Below are 17,698 nucleotides of genomic sequence, written 5' to 3' on the forward strand. Positions count from 1 at the left end.
GTAGCCGGGTGCCCGGAGCAATGTGGGCAGAGCACAGTACCGTCGGGGCTCAATCCTGGCTGTGGGAAGAGGAACTCATGCAGCTGTGCCCAAACCTTTTCCCTGCCTCTGTAAAAGCATTTCTCACAGCTCGGCTGAAAGGCAGCAATTTATCAAGCCACAGGAGATAGAGCTGATGCTCATTAAGAGCATCCGAGTCTTAACTCAGTGTTTACAGCTGAACCTTAACACAGAGCACAGCCAACAGCCGGAATTAAATCGCGGCTCCTGGAAGGTTTTCGCTCTGGCTGGGCAGTTTGGGGAATCCCTCCTCTGGACCACATGCTGGGCTGCAGCAGAGGGATGCTGAGCCTGCAGCAGCTGGGCTTGGCACTGTGGCTGGCTGGAGGGGACAGCAGGATGGTGCAGAGCAAGCAGGGCAGTGTGGTTTGCCATCACCTGGGCTGTGCCATGCTGTGGCTCTGTCCTGGGCTGGCAGGAGACCGTCCTGAGGTCATTTTGGGTGTCAGGTGGGTATGCATGCAGGTCTCAAGCAGGGTGAGCCTGCCAGGGGCCTGACTCTGCACCTTGCTGTTAGGCGGTGTTGGCTTGCTTTCAGGAGCATGTGCATTGGCCGTGGAAGTGGCCCCCGTCCCACTGGGTCAGGCAGGTGTTGCACCCAAACATCTGTCCTGCTCCCCCCGCTCCGGGCAGCTCCACGGCTGTGTTTAGCCCTAGTGTTTGTGTTTGCTTAGGAGGCTTTCTCTGGAGCGAAACTAATGTCTGGTCTCGATTATGAATCTACAAACCCAAAGTAACTTGATATATCAAAGGTAAACTTTTTATCTCTCCGCCACTATCAGCAGAGTCTGTTCTGTTGCAGCTGTACCCAGCTGAGCTCAATGAATGGTGCCAAGTCCCCAGTTACAAGCAGGGGCTCTGAGCCTGGACACAGCTTTGCCTCCAAGGCTTACAAAGCGAGTGGCTTCGGCAGCTGCTTTTCCCTCCTGTCTCCGTCACACCTCACATTTCTCCACCTGAGACTGTGCAGGGGGTTGGAGCAGCTGAGTTCAGAGGATGTGCAGCTGGAAAAGAGGCTGGACCCCATCACGGGTTGGCCCCATCAGAGGCACATAAGTGACCTGCCAGGCTGTAGGGAGCTCCAGCAATTCCAGCTCCCCTTACACTGGGCTTTCCTCTCATTTCAGCCATTTTCCATAAACTCTACATTCAGGTTTTCCTTGGTCATCCCATCACTGCCCGACCGGTGCTGTCAACCAACTCAGTCTTTCTTATCTTGTTGCAGCTGAACCAGCTGGAGGAGGCGGCAAATGCAGCTCACACTTTCTTCATGGCAAACCCCGAGCACATGGAGATACAGCAGGACATTGAGAACTACAAGACCACGTCAGGGAAGGTCAGCTTGATTGACCGGGAGGCCAAGCCGCACATGGTGAGTCCGAGCTGAAGAGGTGCCTGGGTTAAGTGTCAGACAGCCTGGAGAGAAGAGAATTAGGAGGCCAAGAGAGCATCCTCTATGAATGGGGAAACGCTTGCCAAGGTCCATGTCACAGTGCAGTAAAACAAACTCCCTTTCACAGCTCTCCTTTAAGCCCAGCCAGCTCCTGCTTTTTCCAGGCACCCTGTTGTTTGTCTCTCCATTCAGGGACTCTTGGGTCATCCGTGGCTGTGGTCACACGCTGTCAGGCAGCTCCAATGGATGCCTTGGTGTGCTCCGATGGGCAGATCTTGGCTCACGTGCGTTTATTCCAAGCTGGATTCTCCCACCTGGGCAGGGAGCATCCAAATGAGTGACTGTGCTGGTGGCAGTGCAGGGTGACAGAGAAACAGATAAATTTGTCCACCTCCCCAGGGTGAAAGGCCATCAGGAATACCAGGGCCAGCCCCACTTCCTGATTTCACAAGATGCGAGGAAGCTGGCGTGGCCATTCAGTGTAGTTAATGGAGCTGCTCATTAGGGACCATCTTAAGACAGATCTGCCTGGACCAGGTGCAGGCTTTTCCCTTGGCATTCAGCATCGTTGTAGGAGAGTTAAAACAGAGAAAATAAGTGTTTTTGTCACCTAAATGCATAATCTTTAGCCTGCCTACAGACTTCTCTGCCTGCGGGCTTTGCAGGAAGACTACAGTGCTGGGGTAAGGCACTACGACAGGGAGGAGTATGGGCTAGCCATTGACTTCTTGGAGCGCGCCTTGGTGGGGTACTACTCTGAGGATGAAGACTGCCAGATCATGTGCGAGGGACCGCAGAGATTTGAGGAGCACGAATACCTGGACTACAAGGCCAGCCTCTACGAAGCTGTTGCAGGTGGGGTCTTTTTGCATCTTATGGGTTCTCACCCCTGGCCTGGAAATAATTTTAATTATTGAGCTTGGGTGGATTTGGTGCTGGTGAGTGATGCTGCAGGAGGTGCTTGTGAGGCCAGAAAATGCAAATACAGAGGACAGGGTACCAGGACATCTCATTTAGATCCTAAATAGAAACTGAATTATAAGAGTGGCATTTCCAGATGTGTGAAGTATTTGCAGCTTTCAGTAAAGCTGGAAGGCGCTTTAACAAAAACTGCCTCAGTTTCCCCCGTACGCAGTCTCACTGCTATGTATATCTAGATGTTACTGGCCCTGTTTATATTTTCTCTGATTTTCTGTGTGTATTGAAGAGAGCAGCAGAGTCCTCTTGGCCCTGCTCTAGCTGACCAGAAAAGTTGCCAAAAAGGCTCAGGACACAGATTTCCTCCCCATCCAAAGGGATGGGTTTGTCATTACTGGAGGCCCACCTAGTTATGGTCCTGTCTGAAGTCTTTGGAGAGAACTGAACATTGCTACGCACTCTTCAGATTTGCGTGTGTGGCTCTGAGCCAGAGGGGATTAAAATGGTTTGTTCTCAGTAGAAAAAAGTTTACATGTAATTAGTTGTAAGGAAAAGAAAAACAATAAATTAAGGTTTGTTTGCTGACAGAAATCTTATTTATCTGCTCTTGGTCTTGGAGTTGCATCATGCTCCGGAGTTTTGCTTCTTCCATGGAAAATACAGGTTGTAGAAAATGCAGAAATGCAGACTGTTTTTTGGTTTTGCATAATTCTGCTTACCTAGAGACGTAACTGAACCTAACAAGATGAAACCACCAGACAATGAACATGCACTCTTTCTGGAGGTGTTCAAGGCCGGGTTGGATGGGGCTTTGGACAGCACGATCAAGTGGGAGATGTCCCTGCCCATGGCAGGGGGGTTGGATTAGATGATCTTTAAAGGTCCCTTCCAAGTTAAACCTACGGGTTTATTATGATGTGATACAGGATGGGAAGCAGCCTCTGCTGGGCTTAGTTACTCAGGCAAAAATGTGAGACTGCTGTAAGGACTAAGTTGGTGCCAATGTTACTGTCAGCTGGTCATGCCTGCTTTCAAAACCATGACCGGGAAACCAAGGGCCGTATCAAGCCCTCCAGGAGGAGAGTTTTTGGTGGGAAAGAAAAGCCACCTTCCTTCTTAGTGAAAGCTGGTGCTTTCAGGTGCAAAACAGGTTTTGGTCTCTGTTAGATCATTTCTGTGCTGTGCAAGTCGAGTGCAGCCCCAGCGAGCAGAGCAGGTGCTTCAATGTGGCCACCCAGTGACCATGGTGTGGACTAGTACATCTCTTGGAGATGAGAAGCCAAAGGTCACAGCAAGCACTGTGGCTTCGCTTGGTCAGATCTGCCTGGGAATAACCACTCCAAGGCTCAGGGCTGCTCAGACACCCAAAGAAACAGGGAAGGGAGGGAGCAAAGGAGGGAAAAGAGTTCCCCATAGGAAATTGTGTGGTCGTTACAGGACAGCGCAACCCAGAGTTTACCCGTGTCCAAGGCAGGGACTGAGGACTCACACACACCACAAAATGAGAGTTTAGTCCTCCAGAGCCCCGTTCTCTTTTCAGTCCCAAGCTAATTTGCTGTACCACTACACAGAGTGGAAATGCTCTCACCTCCTCACCCCAGGGACAGATGCATTTCAGTGCACTGATTCCAGTACATGCAGACTCTTTCTAAGGCATCCTGAGAGTACCAAGTGAAAGCAGGGCTTGTCAGTGATGGATTACTCCATGGCTAGGATGCTTAAAGAGGTTTAAAATACAGCAAAATTATTTATGTCCTTTTCCTTCTTGCTTTCCATAATAAAATACCCTGGATGTAGATGGTATATCAGACAACTACTCAAGCTACCTGCTTGGAGAATATGGGGACTGTTTCAAGTTTCCACTTGATTTCAGCACAAATTCCTCCGGCTTTTTTTTTGGCAGCTCCAAGAAGTGCTTTGGTAGCTGAGCACATGTTTTTTTTCAAGCCCGTGTTTGTTTCTTAAAGTTTTTAATGGTGTACAGAGACAGAACGAGCAAAGTAGATTTGTAAGTACACTGCAGCAAAGGCTCCAAACGGGAATCAGATGTCAGCTTTGGCTTTGGTATTGCACAGCTGATACAAGGCCTGCATTGTGTACTCCCACTGTTTAGAAAACGTGCTGATGGCAGATGTTTACCGCGTGCTTTCATTACCCAGGAGATATCTCATTGTCAAGAAGCAATGAACACAGGGATTTTGCTGCCAGTATTTGCACCTTAGACCTTTCAGACCAGCAGCGGCGCTGCCTTGCTCGGCCATGGTCACAAAGCTGCTCTATCCCTAGACCCTCTTGTCTTCACCTCCCCTTGCCCTTGGGAGCTTTCTTGCTGGAAAAAGGTGAGGGTTAAAGATGAACAGAAGGGTATGGTATGGAGGTGGCCACGCTATCTTCACACCTACAATTTGCTTTGTGGTTGTCCTTGCCTTGGGTTTGGCTCTTGGGGTTGAGCACCTGCCTGCCAACAGCAGGTCCCTGGCTGGTCCGGTGTTCCTGGGCAGAGGTAGGTGGCAGCTCCTGGGATGCGACAGAGATGCTCAGGCTCCCTCTGCAATTGAAAAGAGCATTTCTCAAGGGGGCCAAAATATGACTGCAGCTCTCCATCAGCTTTGGGACAGAGCCTGAGATTTTTCTCTAGGTGCTCCATCACCTGCTGGACCATGAGTTGAATGTCGTTCAGCTGGGGAAAAATAATCTCTGCCTGTCGTGGGCTCAGCACCATCACCACCCTTCTCAGTTCTTCTCCTTCTTTTCCCGACAGATCACTACATGCAAGTCCTGGCCTGCAAACACGACTGTGTCCGGGAACTCGCCACGCGTTCAGGCCGCATCTCACCCATCGAAAACTTCCTTCCCCTCCATTATGACTACTTACAATTTGCCTATTACAGAGGTAAAGCCCGTCCTTCTGTTCCTTACAGCTCTTGCTGATTTTTTTGTTCAGTTATGAGTTGTTTCATGGGGAAATCAGAATATCTGACATGAGAAACTACCTGTTCAAAAGTCCTTTTCTTTCAGGTTGACTGAAATGCATGGTTGAGTATTTTTATAAAAGTATTCTAAATCACCAGTCAGGTTTTAAAAGCCCAAAATGTAGCTAAAACATTATTATTCTTTTAAAAAATCATGCTTTTGGGGGGTCCTTTCATTTGGATTTGGATATTAAAATGTTGGGGATCTCTATATTTCTAGTTTTCTGAAACATATGACTACATTTTATAGGTTGGTACATAACATATGCAAGTTAGCCCATGTTTATCCCCAGGTGCCAATTTCTGCCAGTTACCAAATATTTTAAGATTAACAGTAAAATTACAGGAGCTGGCAACACGACAAGATATCAGGAGTTGGCAGCATTATGAAAAGTTGCCAGTTGTGTGGTCCTGTGTGGTATTTTATTATGTTCTGTTGGAAGAAAGAAAATCTAGGCAGAATTCTGGTATCTCAGGCACATGGTAAAAGCTCCTTCCTGAAAAGGGTAGGATGGATGAGGGTCAGAATTACTATTCAAATCAAACACTTCCTCATTCATCAGTGCAGTCGGAAGAAGGCTGGAGGAGGCAGCAGTTTTGTGCACGGTGTGCAGGCTTATTAAAAATTTTGTATTCTGCCAAATTAGAGGTTTAATGTGGTGGTGAAAACCTCCAGAGCCCTGAGAGGTGCTGCACATGAGAAAGGCCTCCTAAAAACTGTTGTGTTGCCTCCCAGTCGGTGACTACGTGAAAGCCCTGGAGTGCGCCAGGTCCTACCTCCTCTTCCACCCGGACGATGAAAATGTCTTGGAGAATGCAAGCTACTACGAGGGCCTCCTGGAAGGTACTCTGGATCCAGGCACCATCAAACCCAGAAAGGTGAGAGTGAGCGTCACATACAGGCCCATGGTGCAGGGTTTTAAGAAAAACATCGGCTGTAAAGAACAGCAGCTTGGCAGCTTCCCCACACCGAAAGCAAACGTGGAGGTGCTGGGCTATCTGGCAGCGCTGCTTGTAAAGGTGCAAGTCCAGAGCACGAGGGAGAAGAGTCTTTAAATGGGGATTTCAGCTTTAAAAAGCCTGAGCAAGGGCAGGGAGGGTGATGACCACGTGCCTCAGTGACATAACCCCTCTTCTCTTGGTGCTCTGGAGGACGTGTGGAGGAGGAATGCAATGAAGAGCAGGGGGCAACTTCTGTTAAGAGCGGGCTGGGAAATATTTTCCCAGGGGAAGCTGGGGATGTCAGTGTTACTCTCAAGTCGCTGGCAGCTGGCTTGGCGTTGTGTTTAGCCTGTTCGGCAGGGAGCAGCTTTGCTATCGCAGGGTGAGGCTGGGGTCAAGCAACCAAACAGTGTTTGTTCAGTCACCCAGCGGGCCAGGCTTCCTCTCCTCCGTTCAGGGCATCTTTGTTTGCAGCCCTGGGGCTGCCTTTCTCACGATGCAGAAGATCCTTGTCCCACCACAGCCCTGCTGAGGCTCGTTCCCCTGGCAGAGGTGGGAAGGAGATGGATTTTCCATTCCCTATGGAATTTGGTGAAATGGTAAAAAAGAAAAGTGAAATGATAAAGAAGAAATTAAGAACAATTGTAATCTCCTCTGAAACAGCACATCCAGGAAAAAAATGAAGTTGAGAAAATAATTTCAATGTTTCCAGTGTTGTGAAATTTGCTGTGGAAAAAAACACACTGATTTTTGCTTTGTAAAGTAATTTTCTAGGAGAAAGCCCAGTGTTTTGTTTACATATTTTTTCATTTAAAAGAAACACCCTTTGGTGGATGATTTCCAGCTAGCTGTGCTTTATGGCCCCCATCCAGTACCCCAGGCTGTGGTGCTGCAGTCCACCCACCGCTCCTTTAGGACAGGACAGGACTCCCAGCCCTGCATTGTGGACAGGGAAACTGAGGCACAGCCCAGCCAAGGATCTTGCTCCAACAGCCTGGACTCACCTCTGCATCCAGGGCTCCCCAAGTCACCAGATATTTAGAGGTTCTCCAGGGTTTTGACTGCACGCATGTTTTGGGGGGATTCAGGCTTCCTGGGGTTGCTCTGAGGCATGACCTAAGCATCCCCCACCTTGTAGAAGTCTGCAGCATTGCACAAAAAGCAAATCCCTGCTGAAGCAGAGGTGTCTGGTGAAAGCTCCATGTACAACATCTCCTTTTCTGCTCTGCCTTTCAGGAAGCGAAAGCGCTGCTGCGGCGCCATAAGCTGGAGTCTCACCTCCTGCAGGTGGCTGCGGCTGGGCTGGGATTCACCTACACGGAGCCGGTAATGCCTGGGTCTGCTGGTGGGAGGGCCTTTAGGAGTTCACAGCTGTAGGGTCTCCTCGCCCCTCTCCCTCCTGTAAAGCCAGTCCCATGTAGGTGACTCAGGAGCTGGGACTTGGGCTGGTTTGTCCCCTAAGGAAAAATGCTGTTGGCTAGGTGAGGGGGCTGGTGAAGGAGGAGCAGGAGCAGCCAGGTCCATCTCCTGCCTCGTGGCCAGCTGTGTCTCAGGCTTCAGTTATGAGACCTCCCCCGTGGGGTTGGATGGGGAAAGCTGGGCTCCCACAGTACTCGTGTTACGATGCCCGTTCAGGTTTGGGTTGAATTTTCCATTTGGTCACTCCAAGCAATTGTCCAAGGTGGTGTGGGATGAGTCCACACCAGAGGGCCTGAGCGAAGGAGCGAAGCAGAGCTGAGTGGCTTCAGTCTGACCATCAAACTAAAAAAAACTCGCCCTCTCCCTTTTCTCACAGAACTACTGGAAGAGGTATGGCGCCCGCCAGGACGAGCACAGGTAAGCCACCACTGCTCTTCAGGGCCTGTTGGTAGCTGTGCTTTGCTGGTGGAAGCAGGTGTTCCCATTACCAAACAATTATGTTTTTCCACAGGACAGGGTGAGGTCTTCTATTTGTGGCATTTGCACAAAGTACCAGCTTGCCCATTTTTTTCATGTTTTCATGGTTTCCAAGAGATGCATAACAGCGTAATTCCCAGCTGGAGACCTGTGGCAGAAGTCATGATGTTCCCCTTCTCTCTTGCTCCTCAGTGTCCCATCAAGTATTAGCAACGAACCAGAGGAAGGGCCCCGGCTGTCCCTAGCAAAGAAACCCACACCGAAACCAGACCGAGAGCTGAAGGAGGGTAAGTCTAATGAAGTTTTTTTTCAACAAAATCGGAAGTATTTTTTCTATTGCTAGAGGCTACAGACTGCAAAGGCTGGCAGATGAGCAGTGATGGCCAGTCCTACCAGGGGGACTGAAGCTTTTTGTAAGAGACAAGAAGGCCTTGTTGGTGTCGTAGCACTGGCAGCTCTGTGGATCCCAGCAGCACTCTGCTCTTGGACCTGCTTTGCTGCCTGCTGAGTTGCTTAGCACAGAGCCCTGAGATGCAGATTTGGGAGGCTGGGACCTCCCCTTGGGGACTTGGCACCCACAAACAGTAATTTTTCCTCCTGATGCTTTTAAGAGATGTTCCATGTTGTCCAGGCTGCTGTAGGATGGATGCTGTAGGCCTTAGGTTTGGGGAACTCTGGCTTTGCTAATGTGCTGGATCACACAATTTTCACAAACGTTTTTTGTTTGCAGCCTGGCTTGTGATATCATGTTTTGGCTAATACCAAATAACTTGGTTTTAAGGTCTGTTGGTAGAATTTTCAACTGATTTCAGCACATTCTTGACAGCCACAGAAAATACCATAACATTTACTAACAGACAAGATTTCCCCCGTAACAGTTTAGAAGAATTAGATTGCGGCCAAATACCAATGCATGCTCCTCACTGCAAAACAACGGGATCTCAAGCCAGAAGGTATCTTGTGTTTCTGGTGGGACAGCTTCACAGTAGCAGGCAATTAAACCTCCTTGTAATGCAAGGGATGGTCATGGTTTTGGGGGAATTTCACAGCTTTTGTGGTCCAAGTAGTCCCCAGCTGCTCAGTACCTTGTTCAGAGTCTTGTTATCTCTTCTTTAGCCATACAGATAAAAAAGGAAAATACCAGAGGAAGATCTTGAAGAGCTTCATAAGCCAAGAGCTGTCTGATTTATATTAGTTGGTTTGTTTGCCCTTGTAACCAAATAATTTCAGAGTATGTCTTTCTTGGTGCTGTGCTTTTATGCTTGCTGGTTTAGTTGCAGAATGTTTTCAAGTTTACAAAGAAAACTGAAACCCTTCAAAAATGGATTTTTGTCTGCCCAGCTGCTTTGTTTCTTTTTGTTTCCCTCGCTTTTCATTTGGAAAAAGAAGAGAAAAGGTCAAAAGAGAAAAAGAATGGTACATTTTAATTTTGTGCTCCTCTTCTATACTTAGCTCTTTCGTCCCTTCCCCTCACTCCCAAAAGTCTGAAGAATTCCCCAGTTTCTTTGGGGTGTTTTTCACGTGTGTCTCATCTTTTGATGTCAGTTTTGGATCCTGGGGCTCTCTTCCAAAATAATCTTGTCCCCATTGCAATTTTAACTTTGGGAACTGTGCAAACCCAGCAGGCCATGACGTACCAGAGAGCCCAGAGTGTGGGCATTGGTTTTAAATAATCCCTACCCATTCCTGCTGGGTCAAAAGGACAGCAAGAATACGTTGGCCAAGGATTGTTCAATGGGTTAACGTGTCATATGCTCTGAATCAGGGCAGAGCACAAAGGAACATGGTTGTGGGAGGGTAAAGGAGCTCTGTCTAGTCCTGGTGCTGGCCCCATGGCTCACCTGGTTCAGGGCAGTCAGGGTTAGGAAATATTACCATGAAATATTGTTATTATTGTGTTGTTTTTAAAACTGAAGAATTAAGTGACAGGACATTGACCAAGACAAACTCATTATAGAACTGTGAAAACGAGAGACTAAATAAACCGTGATATGAGAGCCCGTACACCCGGTTCCAATTTCCAAAGCTTTATTAGTCTTCTGTACCTGAGTCTGCCCAGCAATCGAGAAAGAAAAATGATGCTGCAGCCCTCAGAGCAGTGCTGTGGGGCAGACGGACACACAGCTTGAGGAGGTTTGAGCCAGCCATGGTTCCTTAGCACAAATCATTGTGTGCAAAAAGAATCTGGGCACCTTGCAAAAAAAAGCAGCACCCCTCTCTTTGTGTGTAGACTGACCCAGGTGAGGTTTACTGGCTGCTGTGACTTACCAGAGTGTCCATGCCCTGATACAAGATAGCAGAGCTTGGTTCATCTGATGGACAAGAGGCAGAAACGCTGCAGGGAGCAGCTGTCTTCCCTAGGCTGCTCTGTGGCAGTCAGCAGGAGCTCGTAAACCTCCTGGACGTTTTCAAATCTCCTTCTGATAGCTTGGTCCTGGTGGCCGATGTCAGTATCCTATGTCTATATCTTTACGTGCAACATCTCAGCTGGAAAACTCAGCCCTGGGCTGGGGTGTGCCAGAAGTTTGGATTGCAGCACTCTGTTTCTGATCCAGCTGCGTTTATAATAAAGGCTATTATCGTGCAACAAAGTGGACGTGAGGGACGTCCCATCTCTTCCGTTTCCAAGGAACTCTTTAGAAATGAAGCCGTGGGCTGGTGGCGGAGCTCTGCTTTCAGGCCTGTGAGAAGCTTCATTGTGCCACATGGTGAGAGGAGCTCAGTGCCTCCGCTTCCTCTGTTTTACGGTCCTCTGTGACAACAGATAATTTTTCCCATGACTTCACCTTCCTCCTGGAGAAACACCTGGTTTAGGTTTTTATTGATATTGCCAATTCTTTCATCAACTGTCTTAGGGGAAATGAGAGGAAGAGGCTACAGAAGGTGGTGAGTTAGTGGCCTCACCATGTTCTTCTGATCAGGCAAATTTGATGGGGATCAATCCAAAGCTTGTTGCAAGGAGCTAACCTCCCTCTGCCTTTTGCCCATTCACCCTGCACATGGTGAGGCTCATTCAGGAGCCCGGCAGCATGCAAGAGCAGCCACCAGTGGGACTGAGCACAAGCAAAGCTTGATGCAAACTTCCCCACATCTCAGTTTTTCTACAAGGGTAAAAGACAAAAATCCTCCCTGGTGACACTTGCAGAGAGTGGCTTTACATGCCAAGCCAGTGAAAGCACACAAAGCCAATGCAATGGAAACTCAGAGCCTCTGCTTACCCTGGCTGCCAGGCAGGAGAGCCAGGTTAGCTGGTGTCTGCGTCTGTCATCGTGTCCTGTCAGGGTCTGGTGCTCTCGGGATGCAGTCCCTGCGTTTGTAAGGCGCAGCTAATGAGAAAGTGGAAAACTCTGATGCTCTTGCAGCAAATTGATTTCACCTTTGAGTGTTTCCATTGCTTCTGTTTCTTTTGTTGTTGATGTGAAGCCAAACTCTGCTCTCTGCTGTGAAGTCGTTTCCCTGGAAGTGCACCCGGGTGACTCCAGCTGGCCCTTGGCCATGGTACAAGATGTCCATGAGGCCAGGTCATGTTCAGCAGGGTTGTTTTGTGTCTCTCTTTCCGTCAGGGGGCCCACTTCTCTACAGCGACGTGAAGTTTGTCTACAACTCACAGCAGCTGAATGGCACCCAGCGAGTACTGCTGGACAACGTCATCTCGGAGGAGCAGTGCCGAGAGCTTCACAGGGTGGCCAGTGTGAGTGGCAATGCCCCCGGGAGGGATGTGACTGCCCCATGGGATGAGTCTTTGATGCCCTCACCAGCATTTCTGCTTGTCAGACCTGAATTTTATCTGCTCATGGGGAGGCTCTGGGCTTGTTCCTTGCTCCTGGGCATTGCAAATGATGCTGTGATGCCAGTGGTGAGTGGTCAGACACTTAAGGCACCAGTAACTCCAGCAAAGAAGCTGCTGGTCCACCTTACATGGTGCAGCAAGGATGCCACAAGACAGAGAGCATGCAGAGAGAGCTTTTTGCCCCATGTTGTACACAACGCCAGAGGATGTGGATGTGCATCCACAAGGCTGGTGGAGCTTTCTGATCTGTCGGTGACTGGGCCTGGGGCAGAACAGAGGATGCTCAAACATCCCCAGTCTGGAGGTGGGCAGCTGTTTTCCAGCATTTCACAGTATATTGTGTTCATGGAGAGCTGCAGCACCTTCCCACCCCTCTTACCTGTCCCAGAGAATGCAGCCCTGGGGTATTTTAGGAAGAAGGTCCCAACTGCTGCCATTGCAGCTCCTTCTCCCCTGGGGAACCAGCTCACCCCTCACCCGTGTTCATGTCTTTCCTTGCAGGGGATCATGTTGGCTGGAGATGGTTACCGGGGCAAAACCTCCCCCCACACCCCAAATGAGAGATTTGAAGGAGCCACTGTCCTCAAAGCCCTCAAGGTAGAGCTCCCTCCCCCTCAAATCCATGCCCTCCTCCGCGGCCAGCACGGCACTGACCCCCTCGCCCCTTGTCCCTGCCCAGTACGGCTATGAGGGCCGCGTCCCGCTGAAGAGCGCCCGGCTCTTCTACGACATCAGTGAGAAGGCCCGCAGGATTGTCGAGTCCTACTTCATGCTGAACTCCACGCTCTACTTCTCCTACACGCACCTGGTGTGCCGCACCGCTCTCTCTGGTGAGGCTCGGGGGTGGCACCAGGCCGGGTGGGAGGGTTTCAGTCCCCCATGGGGGGTGACAGTGTGGTGAGAGGGGACACAAGTCGGGGAGTTTGGCTGTTTTGTCTGGTGCTTGAACTGGTGGCCGAGGGCTGGGCAAACTCACTGTCCTCTCAGCTGCAAAAGGTGGGCACTGCTGTCCCAGATAGCTCTCTTCTGGGATGTCTCTTGCTGTTCGTGTCTCCAACTCTCCCTCTTTTCTCCTCTCTTCTCTTTCTCCCTCTCACTGTTCCTTCTCCTTTCCATTCCCCCAGCTCTCCATCTCTCTTCCCAACAGTAACGAACAAACAAAGCTGTGCAGATCTCACTCCTCAGATTTGGCTTTTTCTCCCCAGCATTTCCTTTCCTCCTCTCACCTGTGAACACCCAGAGTGGGGCTGGGCAAGCTCCCCATCCCACATCAGAGCACACAGAGCATGGCACTGCCATCTCATCCACCCCATCTCCTTCCCCCTTCTTCCTCATGGTCCTGCCTAGGTCAGCAGGAGAGGAGGAATGATCTGAGCCACCCCATCCATGCTGACAACTGCCTGCTGGACCCCGAGGCCAACGAGTGCTGGAAGGAGCCTCCTGCCTACACCTTTCGGGATTACAGGTAGGAAGGACGGTGCTGCCCCCAGTGCCCTTCCCACGGCTGGGCACGCTGCTCCAAGGCTGTAAACCCTAAAGCTGGTACATCCCAGCAGGTCATTTTGGGTGGTAACAGGCACAGCTAAGCTTCGAGCCAGGGTTTAACTGTAAAGGCTCTGCAATATTGTAGGGCCCAGCTGTGGACTACAGTACTGTACCTCTGTGGTTTTTTTGGGTGCAAAACAGGAGGGTGAAAGCTGGTGTGATCCAAATGTCCCACCATTTTGAGAACTGCCTGCTGATGGGAGAGCAAGTAGAGAGGCTTGTCCCCATCCCAGAACGATAGCCCCAGAGAAGCCACCTCCACAGGGCTCTCCTGCTTCTTCCCCCAGTGCCCTCCTCTACATGAATGCAGATTTTGAAGGCGGCGAGTTCATCTTCACTGAGATGGATGCCAAAACTGTGACGGTGAGTCGGTGTAAATTCCTGGCTGAGCTGCTGCGAGCTGAAGGTGGGAGGTAATTTCGGAGGCAGCTCCTGTGCCCTTCCTGGTCAGGCAAGCTGCAGATGCGGGGCTCGCACCACCTCCATCGGGCAGAGGGATGGCTGAGACAACCGGCAGGGAGAAGCTGCTGGTGCAGGCTGAGAATTGCCCCTGCCTGGAGGACCGCTGAGCTCCCACCCCATCTCGTGGCCAAACATGAGGAGATGCCGATGCCTCAGTGCATGCACAGTGCCTCTGTCCTTGGCTAGTCCTGTCCTGCATGAAGCAGTGGCCCTGGCGCTGTGGGACACAATGCAAAAGCCTGGCCTGGCCTAGGCCTTGCTCCAGAGCGGGTCACAGCTGTGGACCACCAGTCCCCAAGAGGGATGTGGCTCAGGCACAAGCCCCCATTTCTGCATGGGGCCATTTGGGAGGCCGGGTGCCCCCTCGGTGCTTGGGCACCGGGTCTAGGCACTGTGCTGAGGCTCTGGAGTCTGGAAGGTGCTGGAGAGCACATTGAGTCTACCCAAGACCAGTGCCCAAGGGTTGGTTTTGTTGGCACGTCTGTCCCTGAGCTCCTGCAGAATCCCTGCTGTGGACCCAAAGGAGAGAAGGGAGCGTTACTGACACACTGTGAGCTGTGCCCAAAGCTCTTCATGTCCTCCTGAGCAGCTCACAGGGTCCTGGGGTGATGCAGAGACACCCAGCTGGTCACAGGCCCACAGGGAGCCCAGACACAGCCAGTCCATGCAGCCGTGCCGCCCTTTACCACCCTGTCATTGCCTATTTTCCTGCAGGCATCCATCAAGCCAAAGTGCGGGCGAATGATCAGCTTCTCATCGGGCGGCGAGAACCCCCACGGGGTGAAGGCAGTTACCAAAGGGCAGCGGTGTGCCGTGGCTCTCTGGTTTACCCTGGACCCACTTTACAGAGAGCTGGTGAGTCCCTCCAGCACCACATGAAGGGAGCCGGGGGGAACCCAGCATCCCCGAGGGACCCAGAGCATCCCTAGTCTCCAGTCCTACCACATCTATTTTCCTCCCATCAAACTCCCCACAGCAGCATTCTCATCAGTGGCACCCCAGGACATGAGGAGGGAGGAGCTGTTAGGAGACCCCAGAGAAGTTTTATATGCTGGCCCTGTGCCCCTGCTGTGGCCCACGCAGTGCAGGGCTGGGATGCTGAGCGGGGTGCTGAGCGGGGTGCTGAGCAGAGTGCAGGAGGGCTGTGTGCAAGGCTGGGGCTGGCCATTTCTGACACCTAGTGGCCAACATCCCGATGAACGGGAGCACCTTCTGCAATAAAAGACCAAACCAAACCCTTGTGCCTTTGCCTTGTGAGCGCCCCGTGTTGGGCTAGCTGGTGGGCTATGAAATTTTGGGAGAAGCTTATTTTAGACATGCACCTTGCTGTCTGTGCATTTGGGTGCCAGCTGCGGCTCCTCTATGCTTGGTGCATGTGTGGTAGGAGATCAGCCCTGCCCGGGGAGCTGGAAATCTTGGTAGGCACGGAGGAGATGGTTGCCTGTGGCCACTAATGAAGTGTGAGAAGGGACCTGCAGTGCATCAGCTCTACCCCATCCATTTGGGAATTAGGTATTGAGGAGCAAAGTGATTGGGCTCCTTCTGTCCAGCAAATCCCCAGGACAAGTCCCAGGCTGTGTCCTGCCCTCCTGGCTGCACTGCTGGTCCTCAGATGAACTGTTTGCTGTGGATGCTGCCAACAGACTGAGATGCTGAATGAGCTGAGGGCAGGCGCTGAAGCTCTGCTATTGTGATTTCTTTCCTTGCCCTCTTGCAGGAGCGAATCCAGGCAGATGAAGTGATCGCGATGTTGGACCAGGAGCATCTAGGACCCAGTGAAATGAACATCAACCCAAAGGATGAGCTATGAACTAGGCCAAAGACTTTTTCTATTAAATATTTATTTAATATTGTTAATCTTATTAGAACCTTTCTATTTTTGTACAGAGATGCTGTATAAGTTAACAGGTTAATATGATTGTGGAGTTTTCAGGAGTGCCTCTTCTGTGTTTAGCACAGCTCTTGCTGGGACCCCTCATTCCTGTGCCAGCATCTCCTGCTGGGACTGACTCTGCTGCTGAGGTTCCCTGTCCTTCCCTAGCAATGCTCAGGACCCATTCAGGCCCACTGCACCCTTTTTTCAATTCCTCAGCCAGAAGATGCTGCTTCTCTTTAGCCTCTGCTAGAGAAATGTCAGAGGTGTGCTGATGGACCCCTCTCCCTGTCCCTGCAAAGAGCTGGCTGAAGACTCATCAGTGCTGCCCTGGGAGAAACTGGAGCACTGGTTGTGGCTGTTCTCCCCATCCTGGAAACTGCTCCACACCCATCCTGTGAGCTTCCAGCCCCTGCTGCTGCTGGTAAAACCCAAGGTTACACTTCATGGTTTCCAGGTGCATGTTCAAAAGCAGCTGCAAGTCTCAGAGATGTTACAGTGCCATGGTGTTGGATGGTCATGATGCTGCTTTGTATGCTGGGTGCCCTGTCTGCATCTTCCCATCCTGATGGTGCAGAAGCTGCAGATGTTTATGGCATGGTAGCATCTACTTGCTCAGAGTATTTCTGACACAGTCTGAGGGTGTTGCTGTGAAAGCACATGCTGCTTAGCACAAGAAATTTACCCTGCCAGCACCTGCTGCTGACCTAGTAAATCGTGTCTCACCCACCATTAAATTAACGCCTGTGCACGGGACCAGAGCAGCCCCCACCTGAGTCACAACAAGCACTGAAGTCTCAGAACTGTCTGCACCCCAGACCCAGGGACAGTTTTCGTTTTGACCCAACAGCTGCTAGAAAGCAGTTCCGAAGAAGCAGGCTGCAGCAATCCTAGTTGTTGCATTTCCTGCAAGGCTGCTGTCCTCTGCAGAAAGCACCCCAGGGGGCTTGGCTGGAGCTCACCTCCCCAGGCAGCTTTGCTTAGCTCCCTGCTGCATTGGCTTGGTGTTTTCTCAGTCCTTTTCTGCTCCCCTCTGCCAGGTCTGGCATTTCCAGGACTTAAATCAGGTGTTGTCCTCTGTCCCCACCACACTATTGCCTCCCAGGCTTGGCTCCTGCTTGCTGCGCCCTTGGCCCCAGTTTGTGCTGCTCCCCTTGCAGGCTGGGGTTGGTTTGCTGCTGCGGTGGTTAGCCAGAGCTGTGTCTAAATCCAGGGGAAATAAACTAAACTAAACTAAACACAACATCAGGCCTGTCTTTGTCTTTCTTTATCCAAGCAGGAGAAGGGGAGATTGGGGTATGCGCAGGGTGTCTTGTGATGGTGCCTCTCGCTTTGGGGTTCCTGGCCCCGGAAACACACATCCCATGTGCTGAGGGAGCATTACAGGGTGCAACTTCTGGGGACTTGACAGCAAATACAAGCGACACCAGCCCTAAATCCCGAGGAAGGGCAGGACCCCAGGCAGCCTGGGCTGTGCCACTTGTCCCTCTCTGTGCCACCAAGAGCTGCCTGCGGTCGGTGTTGGGCTGCAGGAAGCAGGAAAGCAGCAACTCAAAGGCACTTTTCCTGTTTGCTGCTTAGCCAGCTCTCTACTCCAGCCAAGTCTTGCTCAGAAGAGGATTTTTATTTCTGTGGCAACAGCAGAGGTGGGCGCCAGGTTTATTCATACACCATAGCCTGGTGGGAGCAAGGCTGGGCCATGCACCAGAAGTGCAATGTAGGCTTTTGTGTCTCTTTTGTGTCAGGGTGGCCTGGCCACTGAGAAATGGCCTATACCGAGGCACTGCAATGAAGCTGATGTGCATTTCAGAGCAAGCCTGGCAGCTCCAGGGCCAGCTCTGAGCTCC

General features: G+C 51.0%; 1 protein-coding gene across 1 annotated transcript in view; it reads left to right on the forward strand.

Annotated features, from left to right (window-relative positions):
- Positions 1-17,083, forward strand: part of P3H2 (prolyl 3-hydroxylase 2) — a 66,177-nt gene extending 49,094 nt beyond the window's left edge. The window contains exons 2-15 of the mRNA XM_035544686.1: positions 1,286-1,432; positions 2,119-2,308; positions 5,133-5,264; positions 6,080-6,222; positions 7,522-7,611; positions 8,081-8,121; positions 8,374-8,468; positions 11,745-11,872; positions 12,473-12,568; positions 12,651-12,801; positions 13,319-13,436; positions 13,804-13,879; positions 14,693-14,833; positions 15,696-17,083. Coding sequence (XP_035400579.1) covers positions 1,286-1,432; positions 2,119-2,308; positions 5,133-5,264; positions 6,080-6,222; positions 7,522-7,611; positions 8,081-8,121; positions 8,374-8,468; positions 11,745-11,872; positions 12,473-12,568; positions 12,651-12,801; positions 13,319-13,436; positions 13,804-13,879; positions 14,693-14,833; positions 15,696-15,788 — 1,641 coding nt within the window. The 3' untranslated portion in view covers positions 15,789-17,083. The remainder of the gene's footprint in view (positions 1-1,285; positions 1,433-2,118; positions 2,309-5,132; positions 5,265-6,079; positions 6,223-7,521; positions 7,612-8,080; positions 8,122-8,373; positions 8,469-11,744; positions 11,873-12,472; positions 12,569-12,650; positions 12,802-13,318; positions 13,437-13,803; positions 13,880-14,692; positions 14,834-15,695) is intronic.
- The last annotated feature ends 615 nt before the right edge of the window (positions 17,084-17,698 follow it).

Source organism: Cygnus atratus, chromosome 9 (assembly GCF_013377495.2).
Source record: "Cygnus atratus isolate AKBS03 ecotype Queensland, Australia chromosome 9, CAtr_DNAZoo_HiC_assembly, whole genome shotgun sequence".
NCBI lineage: Eukaryota > Metazoa > Chordata > Aves > Anseriformes > Anatidae > Cygnus > Cygnus atratus.